General features: G+C 60.9%; 2 protein-coding genes across 2 annotated transcripts; one reads left to right on the top strand and one right to left on the bottom strand.

Moving 5' to 3' along the window:
* Positions 1–20: 20 nt before the first annotated feature.
* On the top strand, positions 21–1,982 carry BESB_077120 (uncharacterized protein; the record flags this gene model as incomplete). Its single annotated transcript, XM_029366073.1, has 1 exon — positions 21–1,982. One exon carries the CDS (start codon positions 21–23, stop codon positions 1,980–1,982), a length of 1,962 nt encoding a protein of 653 aa, XP_029217504.1.
* A 3,492-nt stretch (positions 1,983–5,474) lies between these two features.
* On the bottom strand, positions 5,475–14,930 carry BESB_077110 (uncharacterized protein; the record flags this gene model as incomplete). The annotated part of the gene is made up of 5 exons (XM_029366072.1): positions 5,475–5,549; positions 6,042–7,075; positions 7,487–7,955; positions 8,415–14,589; positions 14,878–14,930. The coding sequence occupies 5 exons, from the start codon at positions 14,928–14,930 to the stop codon at positions 5,475–5,477; spliced, it is 7,806 nt and encodes a 2,601-aa protein (XP_029217503.1).
* Between the last annotated feature and the right edge of the window lie 920 nt (positions 14,931–15,850).

The following is a 15,850-nucleotide window of genomic DNA, read 5'->3' as shown; positions in this document are numbered from 1 at the left end:
GGTTTTCTTCTCCGCGTGCCATGCCTTCGCAGTCGCGCCTTACGCCGTCTCTTCTTGCCGCGGTCTTCGGCACCCGCCTGAAGCCTTGCCGCAGCTCCCTCCCTGCTTCTCCCATTATTCTCGCGCGCCCTCGCCGTGGCGGTCAGTCTGCGCGCGACTTCTCTTCAGAGGCGCGCAGCTCCGCTCCTCGCGCAGAGTCTGAAGATACCGCCGGGGAGACTGCGCGCTGCCGCGATGCCCTCTCTTGTCGAGGTTCGTGTGGGAGTCTGTCGCCGCGAACATCCTGGCGCCGGAATCAGGAAGTGAAGCGCTCTTTCCGCCTTCCCGGAGACTGTGGACTCGCGACTCCGGGCGCGCTGAGAGTCTCTGCGCTGAGGGCAGCGGTGGGGGGGAGGCCTTGGGCGCACACGCCCCGCCAGCCGCGGCAGGGAGACCGTTTGCGGGGAGCGACGACTTCGGCGCAGAGAGGGCTTGGACAGCCGAGCTACCTTTCTTCCCTTTCTCGCATCAACCGCCTCGAAGGACGCGTCGCGTCGAGGCGTGACGCATCCGCGTCGCCCTCGCGGGCGCTGTCTACGCCCAGGGTTTGCCGTCTGCCCTCGGGCGTGGGCAGCCCTGTCGGGCGAGCTCGAGGGTCGTGTGCGTTTTCTGTTCCTTCATCCAGTCACGCTCTTTCATGGCCGCTTCCTCTGGGCTGCGCACTTTCGTCTCCTGAGTCCGCGTTCGCGCCTGGCGGGTGTTCAGCGCCTCGCCTGCAGTCGTGTTGTCCGCTCTCTTCGGTCTCGTCTCCCCACTCGGCTGCTTCTTCCTCGCCATCCGCTTCCTCTCCGTCGCCTTCCGCCGCACCCGACTCGCCACAGACGGGATCCTCTTCTTCGTTAGAGAGCAGCGGGACTGGCGCCGCGCTTGGCTCTTTGTTCGCCGCCTCCTCGTTGTCGGCGTTGCCTCAGATTGCCGCGGCGGTTCAGTGCACTGAGCAGCTGCTGACTCGCCTGGAGCTACCCCATGCACACGGGCCCGTATACACGAACGTCATTCTCGCCTCCAGTCTTCGCTCCTCCTCGGGGACCTCGAGCGCTTCCGCCTCGCCGCAGGCGTCTCCTGGCGCGCTCGTCGCCGCTCTGCCGCCCTCTGCGGGGGCCACTTCGGGCTCAGTTTCAAACGGGGGAGCGACTCCACTCTCAGAGTCCGCTTCGCTTTGCGCGGCTGCACAGTCTTCGCCTCTCGCGGCGCGTTCTCCGCCGTCGTCCGCCGACGTCTTCTCTCACATCGAGCTGACAGAAGACTCGGTGCGACTCGAGTTCCGCGATACCAGCCACCCGCTTTACCAGCTGCTCACTGGCGTGAAGCTTGTCACCGAGGCCCCCGGCTTCCCCCGCGAACTCCTCCTGCTGCACAACCTCGTGAAGCCAGCCGGAGACGCCCAGCAGAGAGAGACATCACCCGCCGACTCTGCGCACGAAGAGAAAGAGGAAAAACTAGGCGAGAAAGACGAGGAGGAAGAAGAGGAACACCTCTGGCACGCGGCAGACGACCAGCTCTTCTGGCTGCGGCCGCGCGCGGCGCCGCCTCAGGGCGTCCGTGAGGGAGACGCCTGCTCGCACGCAGGCCCTTCATCCGCTTCGGCGTCTGCTGCCTCCGCTTCGCTATCCGCGCCGCTCTCTGCGCCGTCGCAGGCCTCGGGGGGATGCGCTCCTCGGGTCTTTGACGTGACCGCGCGCCGTGTGGAGCACCCCGGCGCGGCGGCCTGGGAGGCAGGGCGGTCGCTTGTGCGCGACGTTTTCAATTTCACTTCCTGCGGGGCGGGCGCCACGGTCATCCTCGATCGCGCGCGCTTCACAGAGCGCCTGAGAGCCGTGAAGGCCGCCCTGACGGAGAAGCAGAAACACGCCGAAGAGGGCCTCGCCGAGAAGGGGCTTGGAGCGGAGAGGCCCAATAGCACGGCGGAAAACGGGACGGAGCCGCGGAGCGAGGCAAGCTAGGGAGTGAGGGAGAAATCCGCTTTGAATGACCCGCCAGCGTGTCGGCAGCGCTGCGCGAGGTGGCGCGGAAGCTCCAGCGGATGGGCGAGAGCAGGGACAGGGCAGAAGGAGGATTCTTGTGAAACGAAAATGACAAAACGGGGCTGGGGACTACGAGGGAACGCGGGGAGCGAGCGCCCGGCGACGAGAGAATGCACGGAGAGAATCAAGGCGTAGACCCAACAGAGGCGGCGAAGAAGGTCACACTCACGAGGGGCGGGTTCGGTCTAGCGGCCATTACACTACCGTATAGATCACACGGCTTCTGTACTGGACGGCTCAGAAGCGCGAGGCGTGGCTGCAGAGCGCGGCGCATACCGCCGAAGAAGGCGCGTGACCTTGGAGCGGCCTCTGCAGATCTCTTGCGAGTGCCTGTCTTTGTTGGTCGATGAGGGGAACATGAATGCGCGCAAGCGTGAAACGTGGAAGCGGAGAAAAACCGCGGCGTCTGCTCGAGATTTTGTCAATCACCCGCACTTCCGCGACTTTTGGCTAGATCGGTGAGTCTGCCTCTCCACATACTAAAACGTCTGGCTCGGCGGAGCTAGGAGGGGGGACTCGAATCTCAAGGCAAACCTCCCTCGCCGCGCGCTCTCCATTGCCGCCGAGGGAGCCATTTTTCATCGCAGGGAGCAGAAGGACGAGCGTGTCCCAGCTGAATGCGTGTTCCCGCACGGCCGAGGGAAAGGCAGGGAGGAGGTGAGAGGCGGTGAGAGGATTCTGTGGTCCGATTTCGGTCCCCGTGTCTCTCGCCGCGCCTGCCAGAAGTCCCAGCGAGATCGAGCGACAGGTGGGCGCAATGCCAGTCCATTCTTGCCAAAAACCCTAAACCCTAAATCGAAAGGGTAGCGCAGGGGGAGGAGGCTGATGGGGCGGCTTTCTTTCAGGCTTTCTTTCACTTGTGCGAGGTCGGCGTTGTTTGCTGGGAGACCTGAAAACGACGTAGCGCCGGGGGATAGGGAGGCCGGGGCGCCTTGTTCTCGGATTGAAGGCGGTTTTCTTCTCTCTCAGGACCCCCTCCTCGGCTGAGAAGAGCTCGACTTCTCGCCGCTCTCCAGCGTGTCTCCCCTCGCTGTAGAAACGCGCGGGCGCGACAAGAGGTAAACGGGCGATCCTTCCTTTGCCCTGTACATTTTCGTGTTTCTAAGTCCATGGTTAAGACGCCCAGCTGTAAACAGCCCCTCCATTATATATATATATATATGTATCATACGAACTACATATGTGCATGTAGCGCTCAATTATGGCGAGAGTTCAAGGTGATCCTCGTGCCTGATTGAATCTTGAATTGCTTCTGTATCTGAGGGAAGAGTCCGTTGACGCTGCCTCCGTGCACAGAGTTGTGCGCGTTGAATATTCACGCAAATACGTGATTCCCCGTTACGTCAGCCCCCTTCCAGTTTTCACCGCTAACACGCCGACGACGTTAAAGATATTTTAATTCATGTTTTTTGAGTCCAAAGAAGACGAAGGCGCGACGACAAGACCGTTTTCCGCTTTGCGTGACTCGCCAGCTGCAAAAGGGATGCTGCGCGCTCCAGAATGCCTGGGCGTCCTCTCTCGACTCGCGCCTCTTCGCCCGGGGTTCAGAGGCTGCCTGAAGCTGTTTTCCATCGTTTTTTGAATTGCAAGTTTGCTTCGCCGCCACCGCCGCCAATGGCCGGAGGAACGCAGAGTTTTTCAAAGATACGCTGGGTTCCATTACACTTAAGGCACCTTATATGGTCATGAAAAGCAGTTCGCATCGATTGTTTTCCCGGCGCCCTGTGGATTCCTCACTCATTTTCGCCGGGAGAAGACGCCACTGCTCAGATGCCCGTACGACCGGTGCCTCTAGTTCCAAATAGATTTCTTAGCAAACCTAAAACACGCATGGTGCCTGACATTTAGCCGCTAATAGACAATCACACTAGTGGTTCCTTTTGCAGATTCGGTCTAGTGACCCATAATGCTGTATACCTATACATAGAGGTTCCATGGCTTCTGGCAGGTACTATAGGCCATGCCAACGTGGAAAAGGGAGGTGCGGGTTGAAGAAAAGCGTTCCTTATGTCTAATTAGCTCACTGCGTACTTGGGGTCGGAGCCAACGAGGAAGATATCACTGTTTATCAAAGCTTTGTTTGATGACAGAGATTTCCGGATAACAGTCTTCTACCGCTCACGTTCCCCTCTCCCTTGTAGCATAAGTCATATTTTCTTCTCACCGGCAAAGGCCTTTCTGAAGAAAATACGAAAAAACACAAAGGCACAGCTCGACGGAAAGACAGACAGAGACCGGCACACAGCCGATGCTGGGGGGCATATCCTTCCTACGCTCAGAAACAAACGTAGCTCTCCCCGCGCACACGTGAAAGAAGTACATGCACACAGGTGTTGGCGCACACCCTCGCATGCGTGACTGCAGTCGCGTACAAAAATACTCCCTTACATATCGTCTTAACCCGACAACAAGGCAAAAGTCCCCTGAGTACGCGCGGCAGGAAATCGATTTGTCTAAGCCCACGGCAACGCTTTTTGTAGGCCCGCGGAAGGAGACGGCGGGCGCAAGGCAACCGAGGGCTGTCGCTTCATAGAGCAGGCGCGGCCTCTGCTGTTCAAAAATGGCGGACTTCGTTATTGAAAAATAGTGCTACAGAGCGAGACAGTGTTTTCCCCAAGGCGTCCAGAACGCCCGGTTTCCTCAGCAGGAGCCTGCTCCCCAGAAAATTTCTGTGGGGGAAGGCTGTTGAGCGTTCGCGCAGAGAGCTCGCCGCTTGAATCCAGTCGCTCAAAGCATCCAGCACATGAACTGCATGAATGAAAACAACGCGCTCTGTCTTTCCCTGGCTGAAAAACCACATATTCTGAACTGAACGGCTCACAGGCAGGGCTCCGTTTGCATGCCTTGTCGGTACAGCGGCGCGCCGTGATAAAGCAAAGGCATATATCTGCAGACGCCAATATATCGGAATCTCAACAGAGGCGAGACGCTGCAGCATGCATGTGTAGAGAGACAGACTCCAGATTTCTCAAGTTCACATGTCTCCCCATGTCTAAGAAACGTTCACTACCCGGAAGCAATCCGCTGCCTTATTACTCGGCATGCTGGAGCGGCAAAACCCACTCCGCCTAGTTCGTCAATTCGTCTGGGAGTCATCTCCGACAAGGGCGAGCCGCCAAGATCATGGCACATGCACTGTCCTTTCTTAATACCCCAGTGTGCATGTGTAGACCAAGAGAGATCCAAATTCGGACGCTTGCTTGACGCAGAATCGGTACGAGGCAGCTCGCACGCGCTGTGCGCCCTGTCAGCTCGCGGGTGCGTCACCCTCTTTTCCTTGATGCGGACCCCTTTTGTGCTGAAGAGTCCATCCGTTCAAAACTGCCTCGCAGCTAGCAACGCAGAGATGCAGCGAGACACAGCTTCAGTCCCCCGAGAGCATGTTGGTTCCTAAAAGCTTTGGATGTCCTTCTAGTTTCTAACGCTGGAGCTGTTGCTGACAGAGCTCGTACGACTCTCAACCGAGGGAAGCACCGGAGAAAATTCCTAAAAACAAAAGCGGGCGGGCACCACCGCAGGAACAGAGGCGCATGCAACACGGCGTACACGTGCAGAGCGAGCTCTCGCCGACAAGCGATCGCGAGGGGAAGACGCAAAGACTAAGCTATCAAATCTCCCGGAGTGCTCAGACCCACAATGGAGTACCCCATTCGCGAGTGCAGACCGGGTCGCCTCGACGGGACCGAAGTCCTGCCTCCCTCTGGACGTGTACACGCACTGAATACTGCAATACACCTGTAAAGGCATGTGTGTATGCCAGCACTCAGGAAGTCCTTTCCACCTATCTGGCCCGTGAAAGCCTTGGCAGCGTCTGCAGTAAACAGCCTGTTTGGTTAAAGTTTCAGACGTGTCGGCGCCTACTATGTGTGACTTCCGCCGGCCGGTGGTGGGGACTGCAACGGTACCCAGTCCGCGAGAGGAGGCCGTTGAATCGGTGTGGTGCAGCCTCGGCTGGTCGGAGTGTCGTTTCTTGCCGACTTTCACGGGGGGCGGCTGAGCGAATTCTGCACTGCCTGCGCGCCTCGCGAGCTTCGAGTCCTTGGTGCTGTAGATGCGAGTCTTTTTCTTCGCAGCTCGGCTGAGCAGGAGCTGGACGTCTTTCGCCTCGGCGGGCGAGAGCGGAATCTCCTTCAGGAACTGGCGTTTCTTTGCGAGTCTGCTTTCCTCCTCCTGCTTCGACAGGAGATCCTCTGCATGCATCGCTTCTCGCTCAGTCTCCTCGCGCTCGAATCTGCTTTTCTCCGCTTGTCTGCGCTGCGCCTGCGTCTCTGCGATCGCCTTGAAGCGCTCTTCGCGGGCTGCGCGGGCCGCTTCTTGCGCGCGGGCGGCCGCCTCGGCGCGAGCTTCCTCCTGGTCATACAGGATCCAGAGTTGAGGAATCGTGTAGCCGACGAGCGTCTTGAAGAGGCTGTTCAGCTCGCCAAACTTCTTGTGCTCCAGCAGGTAGCGCACGTAGTCCGGAGAAGGCAGCAGGGGCATGCGCTGCATCGCGGCAATCGCCATCGCGTAGGACTCCGAGACGCGGGCGCGGGCGGCGAGCTCCGCGCGAGACGAGACGACTTCCACCGACGCGACAGAGACCGGCAGGTGGGGCTGCGTCGGCGACAGGGGGTGCTCAAAAACCGCCTCCACGCTTCGTGGGAGAGAAGCCATGTGGCGGGTCGGGGCATCGGAGGCGGAGCACCGCGCCGCGCCGCCGTGATCAGCAACAGGGCCGCCTGCACACGGCGAACAAGGCAAGCAAAGACCGTCCCCGGGGGGCGTGGGGGCGCACAAGAGCGTCGCCAGCACGCTTCGGGCTCTCTCAGGGTGGAGCCCGTACGCGATCTCTTGAGAGACGGTGAGGTGGTTGTCCACGCCCGCGAGAGACGCATGCTGCGGCTGCCGATGAATCTCGATCGCCACGATGAGGCGCTCCCACATCTCCCGCAGCTGGCGCCACCGCTTCTGCTTCCAGTGAACCATCTCCTGCAGCGTTCTCTCCTTTCGCATCCACCGCAGATACTCTTCATCTGACGGACAAAACAGAGACAGGCACCGAAAAGCCGCCTCAGGGGAGCGCGCCGGCCGCCATCGGGGGTCGCTTCCTGGTCGGACTGCGCGCCGACAGAGAGCTCCGCTGCCCTGGCACGTTGACAGCCACCTGATCTCAAAGGCGAGGTAGGCGGAGAGCGCACCTCACCAGTCGTGTGTACTTATATTTCTAAGCCTTCGCGTGTGTGGCTTCAGAGCGCTGCTGTGATTTCCCCTCGTTTCCCCCTCCCCCTCGGAAATGCGTGTCTGCCGCGCGCTTCCTGCCCCCCGCCAGACTGCGAGCTGCGGCCGCTAGCTGGCCTGCGACAAAACTAAAAAACAAAGTGACATTTGCAAAGTTTAACCCGCTACTATGAATTCCACTAGACTGCTGTCCTTGCGAGACGTACGCCTGCGCTGTCTTTCCGCCTCTTCCCTGATGAGGCCCTGCATGCGTTCGTCTTCGCGCCGCATCATGCTGCACTCCCACTTAGGGCCCCCCTCGAGGCCTTCCGCGCAGAAAAACGCGAGCAGAAGTCTGTCCTGAGGAATCTGGAGAGGGCGGCCGTCCTCGCCCATCCAGCCCTTGCCCCAAGTCTTCCAGAACTGGCCGTCGCGGCAGGCGAGGACGAAGTCCTGCGGCAAGTCGACCATGCAGAAGTTAGGGAGAACCTCGAGGAAGGCCCGGATGTCTATCAACTCGCGCCTCTCTTTCTCGACTTCCTCGAGGCTCTGCTCGAGCCACCGCTTCAAGTTTTTCAAGTCCACCGGGATGACCATGGACAGCTCCGAAGTCAGCCCGTAGAGCGCCTTCTCAAACACGCCGCGCGCCACCGGCTTACACATGTCGTTTTCAAATATGCGAACCAAGGCGCTCTCCTGCGGGCAGAGAACCGTGCACAACTCGAGAAGCGACTCCCAGCCACCGACGTGCCGACAACAAAGGCAGCGGCTGCCCCAACGCGACCGCGCACTCCGAGCTATACACCTGGCCACGAAAGTGCTCAGAGACGCGCGAAAAAGATGAACTCTACCAGACAAGCCGTGCGTTCTCCTTGACCTCAGGAAGAAGCTACCGCCCTCCGCAGGCTCGCACGAAAGGGCAGCAATGCGTCAGAAGGCAGCAAACTCCCGTCCTTCTCCCTGGATGGAAACGGAAGGCAAACTAAATGACGACACGCCTACTGTGACGCCCAAACATGCATGCGCAGCGTTACACGCCTCATTTAGTCCTGGCATGACTCAGAAACACGATCCGTAAGTGCGTGAGCTCTAACTCGCAAGGGTAGTCCCAATAAACTTGCCCTGCCGGGCGCCCTGCAGTAGAGCGCCACCTACCTCGAGTTCAGGAGCGTCTTTGATGGGAAGAAAGACCCCTTCAGGTATATTAACGATCGACTGAATCCGCTGCGCAGGCATGGGGAGGTCTTTGACAGAGTATTTGGGCTTTGACTCCTCCTTTTCCTCCTTCGCCTTTGCTTGAGCCTCAGCGTCGGATGGCGCACCCGCTTCACGGCTTTGCTGCGCGAGCCCCGCCACCGCCACGATGCGCCGTCTCCCGCGCGCAGCCGCCTTAGCCCCTGTCTTCCCTCTCGCCCGCGCGGCTGCTATACCGGCTCTCTCCTTCAGCGGCGAGGCAGCCGTCAAAGATCCCGTAGTTCTGAGGCCCCCAGGGGCTCGGGCCGCGAGCGTTGGACCGTGTCTCCTCGCGACCCGCGGCGAGCTTGCTGCGCTCGAGCCGTCTCCCGCCTCCCCCGCCACGTCCCCCCGCATGAATGCAGAAGGGGCGGCGACGTTGACTCTTCTGCGAGACGCGACCGACACGTCGATACGAGGTTTCGTCTTGTCCGTACGCGGCACGGGCGCGTCGCTCTCGGGCTTCCGCACGCCGAGTCTAGGCGGCGACAGGGTGGCTCCTTGCCGCCCTGGGGTCTCCATCCTCTGGAGCCCCTGGGCAAGCCTGCCCGCCGTCGGCGACCGCGGCGCGCTCCCACGGGGGCTTGAGAGCCCGATGGCTTTGGGGACGGCGGCAATCGAGTTCCTTTCCAACGCTCCTTGAATTTGCGGCACGCGGTTAACGAAGGCGGAAAGGGTGCGCCCTCGCTTTGGCGACGAGGACGGGTCGCCGACCGCGGACGCCGCTCCTCCTCGCGAACCAGAGAGGGAGGCCGAGGGAGTCCGGTTGACGCTGGCAGACGTGCGGCTCGGCGGCGAGACAACGCGACGCCGCACCGAGTCTCTGCGCGGTAGCCTTGCTTGCTTGGTAGGGCCGGAGGACTCGCGGGCAAGCAGACTGCGTCGCAGCCGGCTGACCACGGCCATACCCCTGGATGTTGGAGAGTCGCGAGTCTGCCCCTCGGCGCGCCCGCGGGCACTTTCGTTGCCGACCGATTTGCGCGCCAGCGCAGGCCTTGATATCCCTCTGTCCTCTCGGGGCGTCAAAGACGTACGGCGAGCGGAGCTGCCAAGCGATCCGCGGGTGCTGGACTGTCCGCCCGAAGCGCACCTTTCTTGCGCAGGTTGAATCGGATTCATCACAAGGTGCATGCTTGGAACCTCGAGAGCTTGAGCGACCTCTTGAATATCGGGCAACAGAGAACTCTGAGCTGACGTCGCCGAACCTGGCGACAAGGAGCCGCCCGCGACTCGGCTCAGCCGTAGGCTGATCGAGGAAACACTGCGTTTCTTTCGACTCGACACACTGTCAGTAGAGCCTCGGCTCCTCAGAGCCGCGAGAGAGACCTGCTGGGCTGAAGAAGCACCGCCACTCGCCTGGCGCGCTCTCCTTAGCAGCTCCGCCGTCGGCCTCACGCTCATTGCCCGGGCTCGATTTCCCCGAACTGGGGCAGGCGTGGTCACCATGGAGTCGCCCTTCTGAGAGCCTCGCGGAGTCAGCGCCAGCGCAGCACTGTTGTGTTGTAGAGGCGTGGATTTCGCGGGCTTCAAAGACGGCAAGGGTTCGCCTGCAGCTGCCCTGCGGCGGCCTTCAGCGAATTCTTGCGAGACGGCGGGTCGCGGCAACTGCTCTTCAGCCCTCTTTTTTCCAGAGGCGACCCCCGCGTTGCTACCTCTCTTCACTGGCGCCAAGCGTTGTGATTCAGGTTCGAGACTCGCAAGTCTATGAGCGGGCGAGTTCACGGCGGCAGCCGTCGACCCGAAGCCCCGCAAAGAAGGCTTTCTCTCAGCGCGATTCTCGGATGTCGCAAACCGGGATACGGGCGTCTGACTGCTTCGGCGCTGCAGGCCGGATGAAGTGGTACGGACAGGGCGACTCGGCTTCACTGAAACGGCCCTCCTTTCACTTGAACGCCTCGCAATCGTGGAGGGCACACGCTGCTTTGCCGAGGCCGACACCTCGCTGCCACCCACAGACAAGGTATGCCGCCGCCCGCCGCGCGGCACCGCGGTGTCTGCACTCCGCGGGGAACTCTGCAGAGGCGGGTTCCTGGGTTTGGCTGCGCGGTCGACCGAGCCGGAGTCTACCGAGGGGGGTCGCCGGGCTCTGCTCAAGGGCCCTGCGTTTGCTTTCTGACTTTGCGGCCCTGCCGTCCGACCGCCAGCGAGTTTGGACGGACAACCCCCTGACGACGCTGCGTGCGAAGTCCCACTGGACGCAGGGGTGTCCCTCTCGCCCGGCGCCGACGAGCCGGCAGCCTGGGCTGTCCCTTCTGTCTCTTCCGCAGCCTTGGTCAGGCGGTGGAGGGCTAGTCTGGGAAGATGAACCGTGCGCGTGTCTGGACCTCCAGCTTTCGGTTCGGGAGACTTTACGACGCTCGGCGGCATCTCGAGGGGCTCGAGGCTTTCAGGCAAGGACTGCTGGCGCTCGGAATGCACCGAGGACCGTCCAGCTGGCGATGCACCCGCCAGCGACGCAGATGCGCAGCTGCCTCCGTCCGCGCGTGGGTCGCGCCCTCCCTCTCTGCCCGCCAGCCCCTGGTCCTGCTGACCTCGCGGCTGCCCTGACATTCGCCCCTGGTGGCCATCTGCGCGCCGCCCTGAGTCACGTCGATGCGTAAGCGACCCCACCGAAGATGAACAACTCACGCTGCCCGAGTGGCTGCCGCTGTGTATCGGATCCCGTTGCCCTTCCGGGGCTGCGCTCGCGCACACGCCCACGCTCATGAAAGCTTGAGTCCCTTGTAGGGCGAAATGCAGCGCAGAGTCTGCCTTAGCAGCTGAGCAGAGGGACGAAACAGATGGCGCTCTGCGAGGAGATGAGCCGACGCTGTCACAGGAAGACGAGGAAGACGACACGGATGAGGGAGGCCGCGACAGGACGCGGAGAAGTCGGACAGACTGTTCATTGGGTTCTCCGGAAAAGCCTCCAGTGGACGACTGCGCACCGTTCGCGCGACGGAGCACGTAGAGGTCCTCCGACCTCGACCCGCTCTTTGCGCAGGACGCCGGCAAAAGTGGACGCCTGCCTGTTCCCGGCGGAGAAGACCCACGAACTATGGGGCGAGTCATACGCTGCTGCCGAGGTGGGAGGGTGCTTTCGGTTCTGCGAACAGAAGTCACAGTCCCGGGAGACTTTGCGCGAATTCCCACTCCACTCCCCCGATTTGCAACGAGGGGGCGGCCAGCCTCCCTGGGTTTTGATCCGGAAGAGGCGACGTTTCGAGAGTCTTGGAGAGCACTCAACGCACCCACGGCTGAGTTGCGATGCGCGTCCGCACTCTTCGAAGGAGGCTGGACGGAACTGAGACGACGACTGACTGCCTGGTGCGCGCTCGGTGCGGTGCAACCCGCTCGGATAGCGCGTACCCGGCCTCCTACGACGGTGGAGAACGCAGGGGACTTCCTAAAAAGCCGCGGATGAGGAAAAAGGCCAGATGGGCGCGCGTCCTGAGCTTGGTGGGACAGCGTACCCGAAGCCCGTTGGTGGAGAAGCGGTCTGCAGCCGCCAGGCGCACCCACACCACCTAGTTGACCTGAGGACCCAGCCCCAGCTCTTCGTCGGGGAGGCGCTGCGTCTGGTTCGACGGGAGTGGGATTCGAGGAGGAACGAGACGCCGCCGCCGCAGACGGACGAAACGCGGCGCGACCGTCACGCGAAGACGTGACCGCGATCTCGCTACATTTGCTGGCCTGGCTCGTTGAGGGCGCTCGCAGATGATCCACGGGGACGGGCGGCAACGGGGCGTCGCTGCCTGCCGCACAGACGCCTCCAGAAGCGGGAGGACCGCCGGATGGCGACGTGGGTACCTTGTTAGTCAAAGCTCCGTTCGTCTGATTCTTCTTGAGCGTGTGATGAGTCTTCACCACAGATCTCACCGCTCTCTCCGGATACATATGAACTGCCTTCTTCCGGCATGAATTCACCGTGGCGGAGGAAGACAGGGAAACGGTATAGGGCAAAGGGAGGCGCTGATGCAGTTCTTTCAGTGTGCGTATGTCCATCGGAAGACGAACCCCGCCGAACGGGAAACACCTATCGGCACCAGACGACGACACAGAGTGGAGTCCACCAACTGACGCCGCACGTCTCAGCCGGAGAGACCCCGGCCTGGACGTCGACCGCAGCTTCGTCACAGGCGGAGGAGACATCGGTTTCCTCCCTGTCGCCGCAGGTTTCCTTCTGCTATCTGTGCGCCCGCGGGATGGGTAGCAGCGAGCCGGAGTGCATGCAGTCCTGGGCGACGGCGAAAGGCTGCCTCGAAAGGTTATCCGTGACACCCCAGCGGAGGTTTTGTCTCCTGCAGGACGAGTAGGTAAGTTTTGTTTTTGTTCACCAACTCCGCACAAGGAAGCACTCAAACCGCAGCGATATCGCGTCAGTGACAGAGGCTTCTCACGCCTTTTCTTTTGCGCCGGTCGTGTCGCTCCAGAGGCGGCGCCCGACGACCCTCCGCAGACCAGCGCCTCAGACGGACCCGCGTCACTCCACCGGACGGAAGACGCCCGCGCCGTTTCTTCTAGACTGATGCCTTCGTCACCGTTGCCCTCGGCCTCCGCTCTACTGCGGAGATCCAAGGGTGGCTTTGAGGCATCTGGCGCATGGCTGTCTCTCTGCGTCGGTTCCTCATGGGAAGAAGACGATGATGTAACCGACTCCGGCAGAGAGGCGGGAATGAGCACAGATGGTGACGAGGCAGGAGGCGCACTACACTCATATGCTTCGGCGCCTTGATCGTTCCCGAGCAAGCACTGGGCGCGCTGCGAAATCGAGACCGCTTCGCTGGCAGCCGCACAGCCACGAGGCGGGAGAGACGAAATGGAGGAACCGGAATCGACACAAGGGACTGCGTCGACCATGGATGCCGATCTAGTCTCAGTCGCTTCGCTGCGGGCGGGCACCGGGTTTTCACACGCGCTGACTCCGTTGAGCATGTTTGACCGAAGCCTCGAAGGACTGCAGACGCTGAAAAACGTCGCGGCAAGCGGCGACCCCGCGGCAGGGGCAGCAACTGCGGCCGTACAACTACGTGAAAGCCCGAATACCGGTGCGTGTGCACCAGATCCGGAGAATGCGCGGGGGCTTGACGGCTGCGATGACAGCTGGGATGTGTGGCCGTCTGACGGCCGCGGACCGAGGCAACCTGCACTTGAAAAACGGAGGACAGGGCTCGCCATGTTGTTCGACGAAGGACACAGAGAAGTGGACGACGTAGCAGAATGCAACAACGGAGAGATGGGCGCTGCGCTGCACATCTCGCTTGCGGTGAACTGAGCGTGCGTGTAGGATCGAAGCGGCGGCACCATGCCAACGCCTCCCATAGCGAGCTTCGGCGCCCCTTCATAGCCTTCCGTAGCCATTGGTATGCGTCCCGAAGACCCCGCAGGCGTGCCCGAACTTCCATCAACGGTCATGGGAGACGTGCATGCATTCGGCGCGCCGAGTGGATTGATCCCTGTGGGAGCGGATCTGACATCTCTGATGACGGTGAACGGGTCAGACGCAGAAAAGCCGTGAAGTGGAGTCTGCGGCACAGAAGAGCCAGGCTCGTTTTTGGCCATGACCGAGTTGGATCGGCCTCGCCGAGAAATGCTACTGGCGCCCCTAGCGTCTTCTGAAGCGGTCAGAAGAGGCGAGAAAGAGTGACATGACGGTGAGCGCTGTAACGCGTCGGGAACCAGTGAATCGCAGGAGGGAGACTGAGTGTGCTGAGAGGGAAGGGCACGCTGGCTAGGCGAGCGGAACCAGGGAGACGCCATTCCAGCGGCTTGAAAACTCGAGGGGAACCCGACAGGACGGAAATTCCGAAGAAACGGGGTAGCATCTCGCAGCAAACACGCTGCAGGACTATCCTTCACGAAGCGAAGACCAGACTCATCATGTTGAGACTCTGACACAGCACGGATCAGCGAGACGCCTTCTGCCAAGCCAGTGAGAGGCACCGAGGGCCGACGTTGGAGTCGCGGTTGCCCCTGGGTCACCGCCGTATACGCAAGTTGAGGGTCGGGGAAAACCATCTTCGCGCTTGCAGGCTGAAACGGCGCCTCTGTCGAAGAGGGAAATCCAGTGCTTAGCTCCGGCCCCAGGAAAGGGTTCGGAGGTGCATCTGTCGCTGAACTGAAAAGACAGGCAACTTGACTACGTTGCTCGGATAACACGGTCGAGACCGGAACTTGCGCCGCTGCGCCGCCGACACAGTTGGAAAAACGGAAAGTGTGCCAGGCTCAAGCCCTCTCTTCGGCTGGTGCGCGAATGTCTTGCCGCTTCCGTCCTCCGCACCGCCCCCCTTGGCCATAACTAATGATCAGCGAAGCTCAGATCTATTCACAATCCTAGCTGCTGGGCAAGGGCCGCGCTTCCTTGTCGGCGTGACTGAAAGCTCCTGCTGCCATGCAAGTTTCTCACCAGCAGACACCTGTACAGAGCTGCTCCTCGGCTTGCTTCGCTCCGTACGCCATCTGTTGAACTTTCAATTCGTCATGACTGGGGGAGTGTCTAGAAATCCGCGCGTACGTTATTATGTCGGTAGTTGCTTGCAGGCACGCCGCGGCGGTGTGTCACTCTCGAGACTAATTCGAGGGCCGAAAACCGTCACACCATACACCGAATGCGTTTGCCTGCTGAACGAGAAACGTTGGGCTTAAGGAAGTGAAAAGGAGAAGACGGCACTAAATTCGGAAAAAACCAGCATTCGGTAGAATCGGCGGCGACGAAGCATCGACGTTGTCCGGTGGCGCTTTGCGCGGACTCGGTCTCCGCGCGCTGGAGCCAAAAGCCGCGGGGAAAGGATTGGCGGACGACACAACGCCCACAACAACACGGAAGTCTCTCTAGCGGCCGGAAACAACAGATTCTTTCCGCGGGTTTGGAAAGCACGGCTGCACGCAAAGGACGCGGACAATGAAGATGTGCGCAGTCGAGCCTTTTCCGGAGGCCGCGGCACGGAGCAAGATCTGACAGCTACCTGCCAGCGAAGGCGACTCGCAGTTAGTCCGCGTGCGCAGCGTCCGTGCCTCTAGTCGTCCAATTACAGGACTCGACAGTCGACGCAGGCGTGCAGACAGAACGGGAATTCGGGCGAGCATCGACAGGACAGGTCTCAAAAATCGGGAAATGAGTCCTCTTGCTGATACAGTGTACAGAAACACGCAGCCAGACTACCCGATCGAAACGAGTTTTCCACCACGAGCCTGGCGTAGAATCAAAGACGTTGCCAAGGCCAGATTGCCTTGGCCGTTGCCTCTTTCCGTTGCCACATCCGTACCTCCTACGACACAAGAAGTCCCAGAGGGAGAAGCTCTCTTTTCTGGAAGAGCGAACACGCTCCACGCTCTTCATGTCGGAGCAATGCACCGCTCACCGCACGGGTAACGCAGAG

This window comes from Besnoitia besnoiti, chromosome VII (genome assembly GCF_002563875.1).
Source record: "Besnoitia besnoiti strain Bb-Ger1 chromosome VII, whole genome shotgun sequence".
NCBI classification, from domain to species: domain Eukaryota; phylum Apicomplexa; class Conoidasida; order Eucoccidiorida; family Sarcocystidae; genus Besnoitia; species Besnoitia besnoiti.
This window is presented reverse-complemented; position numbering and strand designations above follow the sequence as displayed.